We start from the raw sequence: 21288 nt of genomic DNA, 5'->3' as shown, positions 1-21288 counted from the left end.
AAAAGACATGTAGAGAAAATTCTAACTGTGAAACTGCTGCAGAGATAGGAGAGCTTGGACATATTCCTTGACTCGTAAAAACTTACTGATTCTCATTTTATCTAGTGTGTGTAGGGTTTTCTGTTTGTTTCGTGAAAACAGTAACACATACAGGGAGATATGTATTAGCTCTAGGGTTAAAGTCCAAGTCTTTTGACCTATTTTTCTTGAGGTTTTTCTGTCTCCTATCACTTGCTTATTTTTTGCAAGCGTAATAGCAATGATCCATTTATTTTTTGCAATACTTTGTGTTAGAGGTCGATTTTAAAGAATTATAACTGGAGTATCAAGGAACTGGTATGGAAATAACTATTTTGCTAGTGGACCGTGTCTTCATGAAGACCTCGTAGAATAGGGTTTGACTGAACGTTACCTACAGGTAATCTGTACATTAAAGTGATGCTTCTCTGGAGTGGTCAGGTGGACCCTTCAGCAAGAGTGCGCTTTTAGAGGGAATAAAAACGTAATGGTAACATCAAACTAAGATTATGACAGAGTTTCAACAACGTATGCTGTGAAAGCTGTTTTTATTCTCTTAGTTCTGGCTGTTGCTCCAAGTCAAAGGATTTGCATCTGTGGTTTTTAAAAGCTGTATTTTAAATCCAAAGCTTTGTTTATTATAGCTGCTTTCCTGTGCTTCTAGTGAAGAAGGGCATAAAATGAGTGATAATAAATTGATGCTGAAAAATAATAAGAAATTGTTCCTAAACAGGGCAATAAAACACAGAAAATAGATTTTCTGTTTCTTCCCTTCATATCGTTTGATTTAATTTCCTGTAAATTGGCAATTACAAATATGTGAATTATAGAAGTGCCATTGTGATGATGTAGTTTCCACTGCAAAATCCTAGTGTCTAGCATTTTATTTTAATTGCATTTTGTTTTTGGACAACAACTTATTTTGCAGAAACTCCTGCCTTAGAAAACTGGATTTATTTTTAAACTTTTCAAATTGTGTTAATAAAAATAGCATTTTTAGAGAAAGATACTGTAAATATGTGAACTATCTTCTGGAATTAAAAGATTTGCTTAATAAAAAAAAAAAAGTGTTGTTTTTGTTTTATATATGTTAGTCTGTAGTTGATCATAGCAGTTAATTTATAGGGGAGGAAGGAAAGGGCCAGTTGTTTTATATAGAAGAGTGATTGTCTTATCTGTGTAACTAATGGTCAGGGAAATTTTGCTGAAATTTTACTGCTTTTGCCGGAGTACATGGGCATAGCAAGAGCTTCTTTGGCACTAGACTTCAACTATTATGGCATAAACTGAAGCTTAGATGAGACACGTAACACAGTGTTATGCTATCTGATGACCTTTGTTTTTCGAAGGAAGTCATACCCCAATATGTATGTACCTTTTTTTTTTTAAATAAACTCATACATAGATACATAAAAATCCACCCTTTAATATCATAGTATAATTCAGGTTGGAAGGGACTTCTGAAGGTCATTTTACTCCATCTTCCTGCTCAAAGCAGTGTCAACTATGAGGCAGACCAGGTTGCCCAGGGCTTTTTCCAAGCTGGTCTTGAAAACATCCAGGAGCATAGGCTCCACACCCTCTCCAGGCAACCAGTTCCGTTGTTTGGAAAGAGTTTTATACATAAATGTATATTTTATTATTGGCAAAATAAACTTTCCTTCTAGCCTCACTTGATGATTTAATGAAATGTTCTTTAAAACTGTAAACAACATTCTTGTTTGACAAAAATACATACTTTGAAAATGGAGAACTTCAATAGTTTCAGCTTTTAACTGCAGCTTGCTGCCAGTTCTATCTCAAATTAGATGATTTTTTCATAGTTCTCAAAATACTTAACAGTACATGGCAAATAACCTCTTCCTTGTTTAGAGAGAATAAAACTGGACTAAGAAAGGACAGTTTGGCTGACTGACCTCTCTGTGCTTTGCCATAATCTTGTTCTTTCCTAAGTAGGTGAAAGCAGTTGCATTGTCTATTCTGTATCTTTTCTTCCATATTCTTAGCGCTTAAAAACAACAGCTTTTGTACTTAATCTTGTTTCTGCTGAGTGAAGTCTTCTTTCTTTTCCTTCTTTATCCATTTAGTCTCCCCATCCTTCCATATATCCCTTCTGAAGCTTGCTATATATTGAAAACTTTCTGAAGTTGGCTATAGACTCTTTAAAATTTTTCCATGTTATTGTGTCCATCCATATGGGCCATAATTTCCTAGGCTGAGCATTCTTTGGAAAGCACTGTGAAGGAGTAGGGTGGCTCTGAGTTGGACTGCCAATGTTTCAGGGACGCTGTAAAGTCTGTAGCCAATGCCTGCCCTTGTTACTCAAGCAGTGGTAAAAAGGACTAGGAGCCAAAAGAAAGTGAGTTCTAAGGATGACCTTAAGTTTTATTCATGTTATACCAACTGCTGATTACAGTGTCTCATATACAATGTGTAGCTGAGCCACAGTGCAGATTGCAGTACAGTTGAGCTGTGTGAAGACCCATGATATTTCACAGATTCACAGATTCACAGATTTCTCTAGGTTGGAAGAGACCTCAAGATCATCGAGTCCAACCTCCGACCTAACACTAAGTACTCCACTAAACCATATCCCTAAGCTCTACATCTAAACGTCTTTTAAAGACCTCCAGGGATGGTGACTCCACCACCTCCCTGGGCAGCCCGTTCCAATGCTTAATAACCCTTTCGGTAAAGAAGTACTTCCTAACATCCAACCTAAAACTCCCCTGTCGCAACTTTAGCCCATTCCCCCTCGTCCTGTCACTAGGCACGTGGGAGAATAGACCAACCCCCACCTCTCTACAGCCTCCTTTCAGGTAACTGTTTGTACTTTTGAAGATCAGTATTGTTCCTCATCCTGTATGATATCATTCCTAGTCATTTGATACATCTAGTAAGTTTTTGAAAAGCTTCTATTCTTAATTGGGGTAAATAGTTAGAAATACTTCCACTTTTTGTATTAGTTATAGCTACCTAAGCTTCATTATGAGTACGATTATGTCCAGCTATGTTATAATGTGACTTGTTGAAATTCAGGTCAGGTCAGTGCCAATGGCTGATGTGTTTGTCCAAGCAGAGAAGCAGATACCTTCAAGTCAATGAAACTGTGGCTGCGATAGGGGCATAGATCGTACATAAATCCTACAAAAGAGGATTTAATTATTATTAGCTTGCCTTGAACCTTCATGTGGGTGTACTAAAACAGTGTAAGTCACAACAGTATGCAGCTCTTTTGTGCCACTACAATGGCATGGGCAGACACAATTTATAAGCATATTCTTTAATTATGTGATCAGTATTCACATAAAGGGGTAAAGAAACGTGAATATTTGTACATAGGAGGAATCCAATAACAAAAAGTTGCCAACAACAGAAGAAGGTGAGCACAAAGGACACCCACCAAAATAAGGATGACCAGTAAGACAAAAGAAAGCAAGGTACCTAGTATTAACAAGAGAAAACCCCCTCCCTGTGGTGGGTTTACATGGCAAGGTTTTGGTAGCAGGGGGCCATAGGGGTGGCTTCTGTGAGAAGAATCTAGAAGCTTCCCCATGTTAGGTAAGGGTCCCACTGCTGACCAGAGCTGAGCCAATAAGCAATGTTGATTTGCAGATCTGTGAGAGCATATTTAAGACACGGAAAAAAAAAAAAAACATTGCGTCACACAGCAGCTGGGAGAGTGAGAGGAGTGAGGAACAGCCTTGCAAGCACCAAGGTCAGTGAAGAAGGAGGGGGAGAGGTGCTCCAGGCGCTGGAGCAGAAGTCCCCTGCGGCCTGTGGTGAGGACCATGGTGAAGCAGGCTGTGCCCCCGCAGCCCATGGAGTACCACGGTGGAGCAGGGTTCCACGCTGCAGCCCGTGGAGGAGACCACGGTGGAGCAGGTGGACCTGCACTGATGGAGACTGTGGCCTGTGGAAGACCCCTGCCGGAGCAGATTCTAGGCTGGACCTGTAGCCCATGGAGAGGAGACCACGCGGGAGCAGGTGACCTGGCAGGACCTGCTGCCCGTGGGGGATCCAGGTTGGAGCAGTTTGCTCCTGAGGGATGGACCCTGTGGTACGGACCCATATCTGGAGCAGTTCTTGAAGAGCTGCTGCCTGTGGGCAGCCCACACTGGATCAGTTCGGCAAGGACTGCATCCCGTGGGAGGGACCCCACAGCACAGGGGACGAGGGTGACCGAGAAGGAGCGGCAGAGAAGAAGTGCTATAGACTGACCATAACCCCCCATTCCCCCGTTCCCCTGTGCCACTCAGGAGGAGGAGGTGGAAGAGGTTGAATGGGGGTGGAAGGTGCTTTTGGTTTCTTTCCTTTGTTCCTCACTTCTCTAGCTTGTTAGTAATAGGCAATAAATCTTACTATCTCCCTACGCTGAGTCTGTTTTGCCCATCACGATAATTACTGCAGGATCTCCTCGTCCTTATCTCAACTCTTGAGCCCTTTTCATTGTATTTTCTCCCCGTTCCTCTTTGAGGAGGGGGAGTGAGAGAGCGATTGTGGTGGAGCTTGGCCGCCCACCCGAGTAAAACCACCACACTCCCACACTTTTTTTGGAGGGAACAATAGCATAAAATCACCAAATATAAGCAAAGAGAATTTGATGAGAATTTGAGGAAGACATGCCCATTTAACCTCCAGCTCCTCTTGTCAGATGGCTCAATACTTATCAACTTGACCCCTGTGGCTAAGAGCCACCAAGTACCGTAGCTATTGGTGCTAACTATGTAGCATCAGCACTGTAATACTATGTGCTCACTGCTACTTTAGCATGGGAGTGTTAAAAGCTAACAGTTCCACGTGTGAAATGAAGACATTTAATACTGTGTAAGAATTGATCATTACCAAGAAGTTTAAAACAGGGCTGATTGGTCAGTCTCCCATCACAGTAACTGATTCCCTGAGATACACATATGCACTCAGACCCATGCACACATTAATTTAATTGCAAAACAAACAAACAAAAAACACTTTTATAAACCTTGAACTGTATTTATTCTTAGTTACTCAGTGGAAAACTATTACTTTAACTCCTGGTTTCTTCTCGTGCACTGGGACTTCTAAATCAACTTTAGATAACTCTGCAATTTTTCTACATCAGTGAAGAATCTGTACAGTTGAGCAGGTATTTGTTTAGACATAAGTGTCCTGAATCTGCTGCCTCTTTCCAGAGCAAATGGTTCTCAGTTCTTTGGAGCTTCAGCAGAAGTTTACAGTAGATTTTTCTAATAGTGAGTTATCAGATCAAGATGACTGATAGTTTTTTGTTTTATTTTGTTTTCCCACCCTAGAGGACAGTTTTGCAAATATGAATTGATTTGCATTACATATTGTGAACATTAGAATAATCAGCATTCTGTTTTATCTAAAGATCTGTATTTGTGCACTATGATCTTAATTTTATAAATATTCTGTGGCTGCTTGGTAATTGAAGCTTTCTAGGGTATATAAGAAAAACCTGAACAGTGTGCTCTGTGATCAGTTGTAACTGTATTCCAAACAAGTTCATATTCTCATATAAATTAGTGGGAAAATGTATTTGTGTTTTATATATTATTTTTAAACTGGCAATTTATCAAGTGCTTTTTCTGGGAATTTCAATGCTTATTAAATTTCAGATTATGTATTTTGAGTAAGCTGGAAACTTAAACTTGTTTCCATAAGTATGGCTGCAGGTAAACAACCAATTTTAGTCCAGAAAATAGCTTTTGCTTCTGTCAACATGTTGTTTATTTTCTCCCTGAGATAAAAAGTTCAGTTTTCTGATATTTGTACCGAGATAAAGTCTGTAAACAAGATTAATATAGTGTGGAAAAGGTTGTCAGCAGCCCTGGCAAAGGAAATAAGTTGCCTGTACATAGAACATACTGTAAACTGAATAAAAGTGTCAGGTCCACCATGAGATAATGTGATCATGAACCTCTAACAAAGCATGACATAGGCACAGTCGGCTTTTCTTATAGCCATAGTGTAGAAAATGGATTACTGTATTCCAGGGATACCACTGGAATAGCATGAAAACCTCATTTTGAGATTAATGCAGGATGTAACTCTTGAGAGCTGAGCTACATGTTTACCTATATTGTTAAAGTAACAGTTTTGTTATTAATCTTAAAATTCAGAAATTGCATATTAAACTACTTAATTGTATTTTTAGGCCTGTCTTAGTGAAATCATGTTTCTTGCTCTAATTATTAGATGAAAATGTTGTAAACATTGCGTAAACTTTGGTCACCGATTTATTGTTACCACATGGGTATGTTCAGCCTCAGTCCGTCTAGTAAAACAATAAACTGCAAATGCTGGTAAAGCACTAGGTGCTGCCCCCCCATACGTGTTCTGTGCTCAAGAGAATCCTCAAGACAACAAAATTATGTAGTTGCCCTGATTTCCACTACTGGGGATTTATATGCTTGCAATAAGGTGCTACCAGTTCTTTTGAATCACCACCAGCTAGAAAAGTGACAGTACTTGAGAGTTCCTTGATTTGGCCCCATGTGACAGCATTTTTAAGGTCAAAGAAACAGAATTTAATCAAATATTTTGAAGCCATGGCACTTTTAAATTTTTTAGCAAGTGTTCTTTGAAAGTTTTCCAGATTTGGAGCTGCAACGGCCCTGGCTTTTCATAAGATTAGATGAGTAGAGATTGTTTTTTTCTTTAAAAGTTGAACGCATTGTTCTTTTAATAAAGCGTAGGCTGTTTTTATCTGTGAATCTTTTTCTTATGTACTTTTGGCAAGTCTGAGCCATATAAACGTATTATTGTTGAATTTTTGTGGCCTTCTTTCAAAACTGGCAGAACGTCTGACTTCTTTCCCACCTCTGGTCATCTCCTGCACACAAAACTATGTCCAAGCAACTGAAAATCTGTTCCTGCATTCTTTCCAGCAGGAATTCTGCTCTGTTTCTTCAAGCATGAGTTTCGTTAGGAGGTCCCTAATCCTACTTTTACCTATCTACATGTGCAGACAAATTAGTTCTATTAAGCAGATTATAAAAATAAAGCTGTTTGCATATTTGAATAATACCAGAATATTATCATCTACACATTACAGCAAAAGTCTGCATGTGTTGTCATGAATTCTTAAGATCATGTTTAGATTGAACAAATTATGTTATTTTGGTTTCAGTGTATATAGGTGACTAGACAAGGACTACAGTATAGTGTGGTAAAAATCATTTTATCTTTGCTTTTTATTCTATATCAAATAGTTTCAAATCTTTGTGTTGGGGATGCAAAGGCTATGTGGGAATGGTTTTGTTAGTATGTTGAATATCATTTTTCAAAACATGCAACTTTCATTTTTCAGAGAGTAAGTGCTTCGGGAGTTTTGAAAAGTACCTTAAGCCCCAGACATCTGTGAATGTATGACATCTGATCAGAATTAGACTTAAAAGACCTAAAGTAAATCCTGCACAGCACCTTTTTGCACTCAGATTTTACTTTAAAAAAAAAAAAAAAAAGCAGATATTGCTAATTGCATTTGCAAAATAGAGACAGTACATTAGATATACAGTGTTCAGTACTTGCAATGTGATTCCTTAATAAACAATCTCTGTGTTCATGTGCTGCCCTGTAATTCAAAGACAACTTTTTTTTTTTGCCTATTTTTCTCTTTTAGATAACTCCAGGACCAGGTGGTAGCAGGAAAACCGTTCACTTGTCCCAGGATTCTCTTCACCATGAGTGAGTATTGGTGATGGGACTTACAACTCTTTTTATTACTGTTTGCATTTACAGTGGTACCACTTTCCCAAAGCAACATTCTACAACTGTACAAATGTGATAAGGGATCCTCAGCTCAGTTACATAATGGTCTTTATTTAATAATATTTAAAATCCTTTGTAATTCATTTTATATTTCTTAATGAAACATGAAGTTCAGTGCTTTGTAAATGTGTTTTTATTAACCTGCTCACTGTATGCTCTTCTAAAAAGCAGCACCCTTCAGTGCTCTGAAATAAGTTAGATATCAAATGTAATGGGTTGTTTAAAAAGACTTACTTTTATTTTTCTCCAAATTAAAGGATTTCAGAAATGCCAGACTTGAATAAATGAAAAAAAAAAAAAAAAAAAAAAAAGCCTCACATTCTTGAATCTTAAACATGGTATATCATTTGAGGAAGAAGGTTATCATGAATTCCACAAGAAGATACTAGTTATTCAGAAATATGTAAATAGGGAATGTCATTCAGTTTATTTAGGCACTCCAGTGTGCAATCAATGTGAACTGTTATTCTGTCTAGCTGACAACATTAGCAGCATTACTTCTTGGCAATCTCTTTTGTATAATTGTGGTAAGAAGATGCAAGTTTCCTATATTTTCCAAATCATACACCTAAAACACAGGCACAGATGATTAGGAAATAATGTATTTTGGGATACACACACAGCATAACTTGCTAATGTGCATGTTGACTAAAGAGGTTGTGATTTCAAAAGTTATTTCTACCCTCAAGTAATTCAACTAATATTTTATAGTTTTCACTTTTTGTTCATTTGATTAAAACAAATAAATAACACAAATTTAAGTGAATAGCCAAAATTATAAAGATGTGTGACATAAAGATTCATCTCTCATTACAAGGGTTATTACTCTTTATGAAGTTTTTTTTAATGTCTAAATGTGAACCACATTGAAAAAATATAGCACAGCAGTTTCAGTAGAAATAAGCGGCACTAATTTTTTAGTCTGTAATCCACTGATTAACCAAAAACTGGCAGAGTGTTTGTGAAGAAGGATGATTCTACACATACCCCAGTCTGCTGTTCCTCCTTGAACATTTGCTTTTGACAATCAGCTACAAGGATTTTAGATGTAACCAATTATAATTATTCTCTTCATTAGCTTTCTTAAGATATTGTCTGGATGTCTGTGACCTTTTTTGGGGGGTCACTAAGAAACGTTACTTTTTTTATTTTATTTCATCCACTCACAGTTGTGTGTGCGTGAAATCTCTGTTTTTTTTCAGTTGTTATTTTACAACGAAAGTTGAACTATTCAGTGCAGTTGATGAACATGTTTCATATCCAGTATATTAATGCTTATTTTTATCTCAAAGTATACTTTCAACTTTAATACTGTCATTCTGATTTCATTTCCCACTTATTTTCTTTAATCATCTTAAAAGTAGGAAAAGGATTTAGCAGTATGTAGGTTTCAGGGACAACTGCTCTTGTATGGTGATGTACTTGCAATACAGGATTGAGAGGGTGGACTGATGATCAGCAAAGGACTTTCAGATTTGTGATTAAAAAAAAAAAAAGCTCAGTAATTTAGATCAGGCAATTCCATAAACTTTGCTTCTTCTCAAAGTTTACTTGTTAAACTAAACATTTTAGTGTCATTAGGTAGCTTCTCTAGTATGTTGTGGGGAAAAAAAATGGTAGTATTCTATTTAACAACTCACAAAAAAGTGTGACCCAGGTTAAGCTTATAAACTTTGTTTACACTTTTAGAGGAGCCATACAATCATAATTGCAGATAATGTGATGGTCTTTTTGTGCATTATTATAATGGATGGAATTATTTTATCCTTTACTCAAAACCAGTTGCTTACTTACAGGAGTAATGTATAGGTACTATATATAATTTCAGATCCCCTTTCTTTGAATTTTTTTCTTTCTCCTCTTAGTTTGCAAGTGTCAAGATTTGCCCATGAGTTTGTATAATGCTTGCTACAGGTACATACAGATGTTAATTCAGCTCTTGAGATCACAGTCTGTATGCGAATCGAAATTAATATTCTTTTACTTCTGTTGAAGAAAAAGTCAAAAAGTCATGTTGTGAATTCTTGTTCCTCCATATCAACCCCTTGGTCCAAATTTTCATCTCTGTGAAAGGAGGCTGCTAATAGCTAAAATTGTGCAATTATATGTAGATATAAATCCACTGAATCTACTGACTTTGAATGTCACTTCAGATACAGAATCTGACCCCAGTTAGTAAAGTAATGCAACAATTACCAGATAGTCCACAGTATATAAAAATCTTTCTAACTATAATCATTAAAAAGCAACACCAGGATTAAAGATAGGATTATTTTTATTTATAGCATGTGCATTATACTATATTAAAATATAATCATTTATATATTATTTTAGCTTCTTTGACAAAATATAATTACCTATAAAGCCAGTGGCTACTCAGAAGTGACATTTGTAGTGCATTCTTTCAAAACTGTAACAGACTTTGAGCATTCAATAAAAATATCCCATTAAAATAAAGCATAGCCAAAGGCTGTATTTTCCTGGCAGACAATAAAATACCCAAAAGCACGCACAGACTGGTCATATGACAGCATGTGCTTTGTTAGTTATATTGTTAAACCTGTCTTTTCTTTTTCTTCCACAGCCATTGGTTTAGCCCTGGGGCTAGGAAGGAACATAGCCAGGTAAGAACTGCTTTGATCAAAAACAGTTTACTTGAGATGTATTAAGGAATTTAACTAACTGTAATCCAGAAGTAGCAGGCTAATATTTTAAGAAATGATGAGCAAAACAAGTATAATTCCATATTTCCTTGTAAGAAAATTTATTAACAGTGGTGCATTTCAAAAAGACCTTTAGGTAATTAAAAATCTTGAATCAGTAACTTAATAGCAGTTGTTTCCTTGAGTTTTGACAGGTTAAATGAAAAATCTCTTATTGTATTTGGTTTTATTGTTTGTTTGTTTGTTTTTTTAACTTTATTTTGTTAATTGAAATATCTCTAAATATTGTGTTTCTCAAAACGCTGCAAAGCAAAATGTTTGACTCGCAAAATCAGGAAATACAGAACAGGGACAAGAGTGGGCAGGCTTCTACAGGATGATCTTCAATTCCATTTTTCTAGATTTCATTGATTAAAAAGACTACAGCACTCAAAAAGGAGCTGTTAAATTTCCATAATATCTAGCCAAGCAGAGTGTCATTATGCAGATACTGTGTGAGGAAAAGCTACAGGTTTGCTTCCTGAGCCTCTGCAGTGTAGTCCCTAAGAGGCGCAAGACTAGTGATGTGCTCAAAGGAATGTGAAGGCATGTTTATATTTGATCGGTAACATAACACCTTAATTCTTTAGCTTGTTTTCAGACATGGAGAAATACCTTTCTTTACGGATGGTTGTAAGGTCCAACCAGAATATATTGTCTAAGAACTTAAAACTGTGGAAATAAATCTGTTTTTATAGCTAATATTAAATGTCCAGTAAAAGTAACTGAATATATCAGCAATGCACCAAAGACTGTGGTTCCGTGGTACATTTTTCAGTTGGTAAAAGTTGTTATAACACAGTTTATTTAATTAGATCTGTGCCAATTCAGTAGTACATTTACAAATTTAAATAATTTGAAACATCAAAAGGAAGTAAGATGCATAAACTCTTTTAAAAGGTTCATCTTGGAATGATCCATCATGAACACTTATAACTCCACTAAGTCAGAGTTTAATCAGCATGTTCACTTTCCCATGCCCCACTCTTCTTTTAAACTCCAGCGAAAGCTAAATCTCTGAAAGTTATTTTACTTGCTCAGAGCTGTCAGAGTGGAAAAAAAAAACACAGTACAGTTTAGCTGTAACTTGAGAACTTCTGACATGTTGCAGTAGGCTGACTGACACTTATTTAACATCTAAACAGTCAGCTTATGTGATTCACATTTAACTGGCATCATTTTGGAACATATTTCCTGGTAAAAGAAATGCAGTAAAAATAACATTTTGAATATGAGCATGCTTCATCTTGGGGTATCTTTATCCTATTCCTGAAATGCTATAAGTAGTCAAATTTACTAGATTAAAATGAGTTTGAGTGTGTTTTTTGTTTGTTTGTTTGTTTGTTTTTAAGTGGGTTTTCTAACATATTGGTTGTCTTTCTTAACAGAGTATCATCTTTTCTCAGTTAATAGTTGCTTTAATTTTAAATTTTACAAGTTTATTTTGCACTACCTAAGAGATGTGGTTTCAGAGATTGTCTTAGGTTCACTCTATTCATAACTTAGACTGAATTCACTTCATGAATTCTGAAGTAAAGCTTAAGTCATCAAATCATGTATGTGCTACTGGTGCATAATTTTTTTAGACCAGTAAAAGAAATGAGAATGATGTTGCAATGTAATTATGATAATTTTGACAGCCTACAGAATTCTCACTAAAGTTGTAAAGATCCATACCGTATATGTTTAATACTTTCTATTTAAATTTATTTCTGAAATTAAAATTATTACATTTGCACACAAGTTGTTAACATCTGGCAGGTGATCTGTATTTTTACATGCCGTAATTGCAATTTACTTACCAGAGAGTGCTGATAATAATAAAACTGTTCTCCTTAGCCTCATCATGAGACAGACATACACTGTATGATAGTCATACTGGTAAAACATGTGGCTACATTTAAATACGAACTGCAATTGCCCTGATTTGTTGACTCTTAAGAAAATGAAAAAAGTATTTTGCAATAATGTATCAAAATAAAGTGTCTTTATATGTCCTTTGCCTTTAAAAATAAGAGTGTACTAGTTTACTGCATCTGAAAATTGAATAGCTGAAATGACAAGGAGCGCTCCCTATACAACAAGCAAGCTGTAAAAAGTTGTGAAAAAAATTAATCAAGCGTAATTTTTAAATAGGTGTAATTTTTTTGGAGTTCGTACCCATGCACAAGATTAAGATATGGTTGGCCAACTCATAAAGTTCATAACTTCCTAGTTTCTAATGGACTTTTAAATGTGTTTCTTTGGATATTAGATCCATTTATCTGCAGTCTGTTTTGAAACAATATTTTATTTCATACTTTATTCAATATATGATTAATATGATTTCTCTGCTGCAACTTTTTGCCTTTTTTGCTGTTACTGCCACTTTACCCATCTTGACAAATGTCACAATGCTGGAAATAGACTTCTGAGTATTGGAGATACTCTGAATGAAAAGTCTTCTTTTATTTATCTAAAAAGGAGTAAATCAAAGATTGTTCCAGAAGTTCAGTCAGTATTATAATTAAGTGGCTTCTTCATTATCCCTGCTTCACTACTATCATGGAAAATTTTAATAATGTGCTTCTGTTGCTTCTGCAGCTTTCAAATTGTAAAAGCTCCTGAGGCTTAGAAGAGTTTACAAGTGTTCCATAATTGCTTAGATACAAACACCAACCTCAATATTTTTTAAGTATTCCCCAACACTTTTTATTTTGAAAATTTGAGTGTGAAAATTATAAAATTTTTCACATAAGTTAAATGTGACATTGTGAATGGGCTTCTAATGTGCTTTTAGAATGCTTAATGGTTTTCATTTTCAAGTATTTAGTAATTTGTAATTGGTAGATATTTGTGGATGTATCTTGCAATCTTAGTTACTACTGTAAAATTTTATTAGGTTTCTATCACTTTTAGAGTCTAGGGTAAAACCATTATTGAAAGATTACTCAAAAGACAGGAAAGAGTGGCATTGTCAGGGTAACATTTCTGAAAAGTAAATAGAGGCATTGTTTGTGAAAATGTTCTGAACATTTTTTGAATAGCTTCAACTCTTGAGAGACAACCGATCGGACAGAGGACACAAGAAGAACAGCTCTGTAAAAACAGCTAGCAGGTAAGTTAATGTTGCAGCTCTCATTAAAACTGTTTTTGCAGTTGTTAATTTATTAACTCTCAAATTTTTGTAGTAGAAAAGACATCATTCTTTTGGGGTATTCTCAATTTTCCTTTTGCTCTTGTTATTTACTTTAAACAATCTCAGTTATATAGCATAATCTTTGTATTACATACATATATATATGTATATTAGACTTTACTTGAATCTTTATCCAGTTATACTTGTTAAACTCAATCTCTTTAGTAAACATCAGAATTAAATGGATACCAAAACAAGTTTTGTGCTTCTGGCATGTAAGTTAAGTGTTGAAAATGTATGAAATTACCATTATGCATGCATGCTTTTGATATCAAGAAGATAAGTCAAATACTGTAACACTTGAATTGTTCTTATATGATGTTTTGACAACAAAAATCTCATTGTGAAGACTTATTGAAACAAATCTAGTATATCTTCCAGCTTGCTTCCTCCCCTTAAAAAAACAAAGAAGTTAAACGCTGAACTGGTAGGCAGTAGTCTAGGAGTCTGTTCATAGATGTTTTTGTGTTTGTTTTTTTTTGTATGTTACCTGCTGAATTTATTCTGCCAAATACTATTTTAACTCTATTTTCAAAAAATGAGAAATTATGAAAATGTTCCCCTTGCCATGCATAGTACCTTACACAATTTTTATGTTGTTGTGTAAACCTGATGTCATGATACCAAATGACTTGTTTTGAAAAACTATAACAGATTTGTTTTATAATAAAATACTACGGTTTTGAGTGAGACTATGAACTTGTCTTTCAAGCATTTGCCTTTTAGTATATATGTGGTCATAGTGAAATTAGTTTTTCATATGATTAAATAATTGCTTTGATGAATAGCCGGAAAGTTAGATCAATGGTGCCTTCAAAACTATGCGTAATAAGTATGAATCTATTTCATTGTATACTACTTCTGGTTACACACTTTAAAGTGTTGTTTTTGCGAGTGCTGGTCATTCATCTTCAGAAATAAATGCTATGTCTCTTAAGAAAAAAAAATTTGAAACGTTTTGCATACATTTTCTGGGAAGCACTTTGTCACATTGTATTTTTGTTCGGAATATTGGTAGTCCCCTTTAGATAAGAATTTTCACTGTAAATACACACTTACTATCAAGCTGTTTACACAAAATTGAGATAGTGGATATAAAGTGAGCATTAAGAAGCATGTTATGTTTAAAGTCTTTTAAGGGTCACTGTTATTTATGCCAGAGCACTGTGGAACAGTGTCTGAGGCATTCAAAATCATAACTCCTGTATGTTTTTGTTTGTTTGTTTGTTTGTTTGTTTGTTTTTCTGGCCATTGAAGCTCTTGCAAAGTGATTGGTACCTTCAAAAGCAGTTAGAATAGAGATATTTTTTTAAATGGCATTAAATGCTTGGAATGATCTTCACCCTCCCTTCATGTCCAAATCATCAGCAGGTTAGTAGACTGCTATCCAGATAAATATCTGTCAGGGTAGCACAAAAAGCAAAAAGATTTTAAGCAAATCCAAGACTGAAGACTGTTGTTTTCCGTAAAATATCTGTAGTATTCTTAAACTAAGACTTACATAAACCATTATTACAATATACATAACACCACAGTATTTTATAATATGATAGTATGTTTAAAAAAAAGCAAGGTCATCTGCTCACTTATCCTGGCACCATCATCTCTATTTTCAAGGGTATTTTCCTCTGGGTTGTCATCAGGTTATTTCACAATAATTATTTGTGTTTTTGCAGAAAAGCATCATTTTCTCTGCCTACCATAGAAACTTTGTCAGCTCTTGGGAATGACTTTAAAGAGTAGTTCTCAGGCTTTTATGGCAATGGTATTTTTTACAGTCTGACTGCTATCTTTGAATATCAAGTAATTATTTATAAGATGTATATTGAACAAATTTTAACACACTTTCAACAGTTCAGCTACTGAAAATAAGAATTTAATTTGCATCACGTGCAACCGTATTTTCTGTCAGGCCAATAACATTTCTAGTGACTACCTTCTTCCTACAATTTAGATGTTCGTTAACCTAATATTTCACTTTTTATCAAAAGCTGTTCTGACCAAAGAAGAGATTGAGTTTCAGATGTATCGGAACATCACATGACAAATACATACTTTATATCCTCATGTGTTCATAGTACCTATCCCCACTCAATTCAAGACAGTTTCTCTGGTATTTCTTTACTTATAAATTAAATTCTTAACATTAAGTGACATTAAGATTTATCTGTGGTTAATGTTCAAGGTTGTTTGTGTTAAAACTTAATTTTAAGCTGTCACTTGTACCATAAGGGTTAATCTTAGTTTCACCAGTCTAGACAGAGAAAGAAAATATTTTTGCATAATGAAGTACCTAACAGAAGTTACTGTTTTAATAGCAAATATTGTTCACAGTTAATAAAATGGTGAGCTCCACCTTAGTTGCAAGTAAGCATTTCCATTGTTGTGTACAGAATCTTAAAATGGAAATCTGTCATTAAGAATTTGCCTGTGTCCAAATACTTTGAAAACCACTGAACTACGATGATACCAATCACGTGTCACAAGGTCACACGAGCAAATTTTCGCTTCCTTCCGAATTAAATAACCTTGCCGCAAATCTTTCACGATTGCATTGTTCTGTATTCATATGCAGTTAAATCTTTTGCTGAATGCGATTGTTTACTCACACCTGAAGGTCTGAAGCATTCTAAAATTGACTCTAGATTAGTTGATGTTTTAAACTATTACAGTAGTTGCACTGAGATGAGTAACCTCTTTAAAAAGAGGCAGAGAAGTAGTAGTGGCTGTGACCTTATATGTCTTGCTTTTCTACTGGTAAATGTGGTGATAGGATAACAGCAGTGGGATAAGTATTGGAAATTCTGTAGAATGATTATACTTACCCAGAATATAGTTTAATCTGATTCTCCTACCGCAGGACTGAATTTCTCTGGCTATTTATTTAAATAGTTGTCACATAACTGTATTTCTAGTGGAGGGACTGTATCTTTTCTTTTCCTGTTCTGAAAGACATCATCTCTTTTTTTTCATATGTATATGTGTGTTTTTATGCTTGCCTTGATTTTTTTATTTTTTTTTACCCCTTTTGGATGAGTGAACACAGTTCTTGTCTCAGCATGTAGACAATATGTAAATACCTACATTATGTTAGATCAGTGACTTGTGGAATAATTTATTCTGTAAATACATCAGAAAGGTGTGGAGTTCTAAACATTGCAGTGGTCTGCAGCTACCTCTTTATAATGGAGCAACGCTGAATACTTTCTGAGTAAGATTTACCATACTGGGTTGCTTGTATTAGGTTTCTTCTGTGAAAATTAATAATTATGAGCCAATCCTATGCAAATTAATACCAAGATTTATTACTGGAATGATAACTTGATTGTTGAGAACTGCTGATAAGGCTACTGATGAACAAAATGTTAAGGAGGGACAGTCCTGCACCACAAAACTTAGAACCTGGTTAGATTATATGATGCTGATACAATTCAACATGTGATCTTCTGTATTTGACACATTATAAAATACATATCTATTTATGATACCTTTACAAATAAGTTTTAATCTACAAGTACTTTTGCCGTTGATTAGTTAAATTCTATACACAGTGCTACATATTACTGGTTTAAAGCTGTTTTTTCCTTCTACAAAGCCTTGAAAAAGTTCTCTGTTTAAATTATCTCTGCATTAGGACAGGAACAGTCCCCTCCTATAGCCTGCTGCACTGCTTGAAGGTGCTAATTCTCTTAATTCTGCCTGTTTTCATCCTCTACTCTTTTGCCAGTAAAGTTTTTTTGTCTGCATTTTTTAATGTGCTTTGGGCAAAACCAGCCTGGTAAGCTCAATTCACCTATTTAAATTAAATTGGCTGGTTTTGTACAAACCATATTAGGGAATGCTCACATGATTTCTTCCTCCGGCAGAGCTGTGGAGATGATAATCTCCAGCAGATGTGTGATAACAAATAGCTTGGGATAGTAATGTCTTCATCTGGCGCAGTTGTTAGCAGACCAAATGTCTGTCTGTAGCCCGAGGCTGTGGGCAAACAATTGAACATGATTGAGTTATGGTGAGTTAACAAGTTGTTGCTTGGCAGCTGAACTGCCATAGCAGATCATGTGCTCATTGTTTGCATGCTCCCATCATGAGGAGAAACACATTTTCTTAAGTCACCTTTGTAAAATTTTATAAAAATGAGTTCTACCTAAAGGAAGATTCCCCAGGGCTAAGAACATGCGTTTGGTCAGCTGTGGAGACAGAGTTCAACCATATTTTGCTAAGCTGCTATAGCATCGTTACATTGAGCATGTGATCATCCTGCTAAGGAGTTAGAGGACCTCTGTCACACAGTTGTCTGTGTGTCTCTTAAGTTTTTATGTATTTGTCTTCAAAATATCCCTATAAAGTTAGGAAGTACTTTTATTCTCGCTTGACAGACTAACCAGAGTACTTAAGCAACTTAATACTTTGCCTTTGGTTATACAGTCAATGCCATAACTAGTTATTTTTTGCTATAATCTAGAAACATTTCAGATTGGGAAAACAGCAGACTACTGAGTAAGTTAAACCTGTACAATTGTACAATTATTTCCTTTACTGTACATAATGGTCTTGTTCCTTATTTCTTTTTGCAGTCTGTACCTGTTAGGTATTGCTAATTACTTTATCTACCTACTTTTTTTTCTTATTGTACTGTAAGTAGAATTTATGACACACACATGATTGGAGAAAGAATGAGAAGAAAATACTGCCCAAACTTTTGCTGTTTGCCAGTTTTTTGGTCATGTCTTGATAATTCCATGTTGGCTTTCCACACTCAAATGTTCCCTCAGTGATCTTTAAAAGGCAAAAAGCTATTTGTAATTCTTACATAGCTCAGTCCTGGCTTGAAAGTAAGCTAAGTCATACTCGCGAAAGTGATTTGGAGGTGGTGTAGAATTATACAAGTTAAGTTTAAACTAAGTAGCTGATGCTGTGCTAACAATTTTATCAATGTAGTGGCAACTCAGGATAAACTACTTCTTCTAGCTGCAAAGTAAACCATAACGTGAGGTGGAACCTTAATATTTATTTAAAAATCAACAGAGGCACCTACTGAGCAATTACTATAATGTGCAAGGAGGAAGGCGAGCCATTCTTCCAACGGTCACTTGTTGTGGTTCTTTTCTGAGATGGCGAGAATTCCTTGAAGCCTGCTCTTGCCATAGTAAACAGCCCAGGCTGAAATACAGGTCTTTGTGCATGTGAGAAACCTTCTGGAAAGAAGACTGAAGTAGTTCAAGAAGTGTTATGTAAAGGAAATGTCTGATGCTACCAAATAGTGATAAGTGTCAATTAAACAGAATGTTAATTATGACTTCCACAGGTTTTCTGCAACTGCTTACCTCCTTTTCTTAGTTGTTCTCGATCCAGTTTAATTATGTCTTGTAAAAGATGATGTCTCTCAAGAACATATGTTTGTGATTTTTACTTTTTATGACTAACAGTATTCTCTTAAAGAAAGTACCTAGAAGAAAAATAACAAGAACAAGAGAGCTGATGAGAGCTTTTCAAAAGCGTATTATTGCTCTGGTTAAAAATATGAATTTCAGCCTTCCCCAGTTTGGAAGGGAAACCCTTATTTGTACATTTGTATAGCACTTGTTCATTTTCATCTGATGATGTAGATACAGTATGTTTTTAAACAGATGTGACAAATAGTATTACAGCTGCTCTTTATTTGATCTTCTAAAGAGACAAAGATGTGCAAGGATTCTGTCTGCTCCCTCTTTCCCACCGTGTCATCTGTTGTTTGGGAAAGAGTCCTAATTTGCAGCAGATACAAAACTATTTGTCGTGGTGCAGGTTTGCCAAAATTAAATGAAACCATTAATTACTACATTTTTTGAGCAGCTGTTAATAGATTGGAATAAGAAAACTGTACATTAGACTACTGGTTAATTACAAGAACTGTAATTGTTTAATGTGGCTTTTGTGGAATGAAATTACAATACCAGAGGAGGTAAATTCAGCCAGTTTTTTTTTTATTATTATTATTTTAAATTAAACATGAAGAAGTGCACATAGTTACATTATAATAAAACTAAGGAATGCATAGCTGTTTTATTAGGTGATTCACTTTTGCTATCACATGAACATATTCCCAACAAAAATACTTTAAAAGGTAATATTTAAACATGCCTTTTAATTTAAATGTACAACTATTAAAGGTAGTGAGTTAATATCTTGTAACCCCAAAGCTAATAATGCAGGAGATTCAGATACAACATTAAAATCCAAATGTGTTTACATCATTAGAAATTAACTACTAAGCAGTTTTATCTCCTCTTTGGAGTGCCATGAAGCAGTAACTCTACAGTTATGATTCATGTTTAATAGTATTTGCAGTTCCAGATTAAATTATGTGAATGTTTGAGGACACATTGCTTTCTTCCCTTGCCGTCACCCTCAGGGACAGTGTTACTCTGTCAGTTTCCTCTTTGAGAAGAGACAGTGCCATTTTGGAAGAGGGCGATTCCTCTTCGAGTTTTCTGCACTGTGGCCTTATTTTTTTTAAGGTTGTGAAAAGACTTTCCTTTGTGGACAAGGGAGAGAGCAGTTTGATTGCTATTTCAAAATGTAGTCAGTATGTGGTGCTTTGGAGAGATTTAATTGTACGGAAATATTTCTTTATTGGTTCATGGATAGATTTAAAATATCAGTTAATATAATTGACATTAATCAGTAGTTGTCTTAAAAGTATCATACCATTTTAACTCAGCCCCTATGAGAACATTTCCAGAAGTAGCAGAAGATTTGAAGAGACCATACTCTGTTTTTAAAAGTATGTTCTTTCATGTGCTCTGAGTGGTTTCATTGCATCTGTAATGCAGAACTAAATTTTAACTACAAAACTACAAGCAGAATTTCATTGTTACTATACTAAAAGCTAATATACTTTATAATATTGTACATAAATAGGCTTCTAAATGGTATTTATTTTTTATTTAAAATTGAATTGCAAATATACATGAATGTATGAACTAACAGTAAGTCAATTAGTCCCGATTAAAAAATAAAAATTAAAAAAAATAGAAAGAGTGAACCTCCAGAAATGCTGTACCTCTGGATCTTCCTTATGTACAGTCTGGATTGAATTTTGCCCTGGATGAATTGACAGCAAATTTCTAACTTTCAGATACCTGAATTTCAGCAAGATATGCTTGTTTCTCACACCTGTGTGGTTTTTTTTGTTGTTGTTTTTTTGTTTGTGCAACTTGCTTCAGTTTGTGCTCCAAAACTCAAGCTTTACTTGTCTCAGTTCACCTGTTAAAATGCTAATGGCATATGGATAAAGTTCATTTGGGCTTCAGAAGAGCTAAGACCCTTCCTGCTATTTAAGGTCAGTGCAGGAGCAATGCACAGGAACTTGTGCTGTAGTTCTGCAAACTGTTTAGTCTGTTGTTAAGCAACATTGCAATCAAAAGAGGCCATTTTGTGTTCTGTTTTTCCAGCACTCATTTGTCCCCACATGAACATACATGCAGTCATAGAACGACTCATGCTGGGAAAATGATTTCTACTAGGATGATCCAAAAATGTGGATCCTCTCTGATTACCCATACAGGCACACGAAAGCTGTATACCACTAATGTAAAGATAAATAGCCATGCATTAAGGAAGGGTGGGATTGCA

General features: G+C 35.2%; 1 protein-coding gene across 2 annotated transcripts in view; it reads left to right on the top strand.

The window, feature by feature from the left end:
* The window catches only part of GPATCH2 (G-patch domain containing 2), a 123531-nt gene that overhangs the window by 75983 nt on the left and 26260 nt on the right, over positions 1-21288 (top strand). For both annotated transcript variants that reach the window (XM_048057480.2, XM_048057481.2), the window contains exons 6-8: positions 7643-7707; positions 10376-10415; positions 13520-13590. In XM_048057480.2, coding sequence (XP_047913437.1) covers positions 7643-7707; positions 10376-10415; positions 13520-13590 — 176 coding nt within the window. The remainder of the gene's footprint in view (positions 1-7642; positions 7708-10375; positions 10416-13519; positions 13591-21288) is intronic.

This window comes from Anser cygnoides, chromosome 3 (assembly GCF_040182565.1).
Source record: "Anser cygnoides isolate HZ-2024a breed goose chromosome 3, Taihu_goose_T2T_genome, whole genome shotgun sequence".
Classification (NCBI taxonomy): domain Eukaryota; kingdom Metazoa; phylum Chordata; class Aves; order Anseriformes; family Anatidae; genus Anser; species Anser cygnoides.
This window is presented reverse-complemented; position numbering and strand designations above follow the sequence as displayed.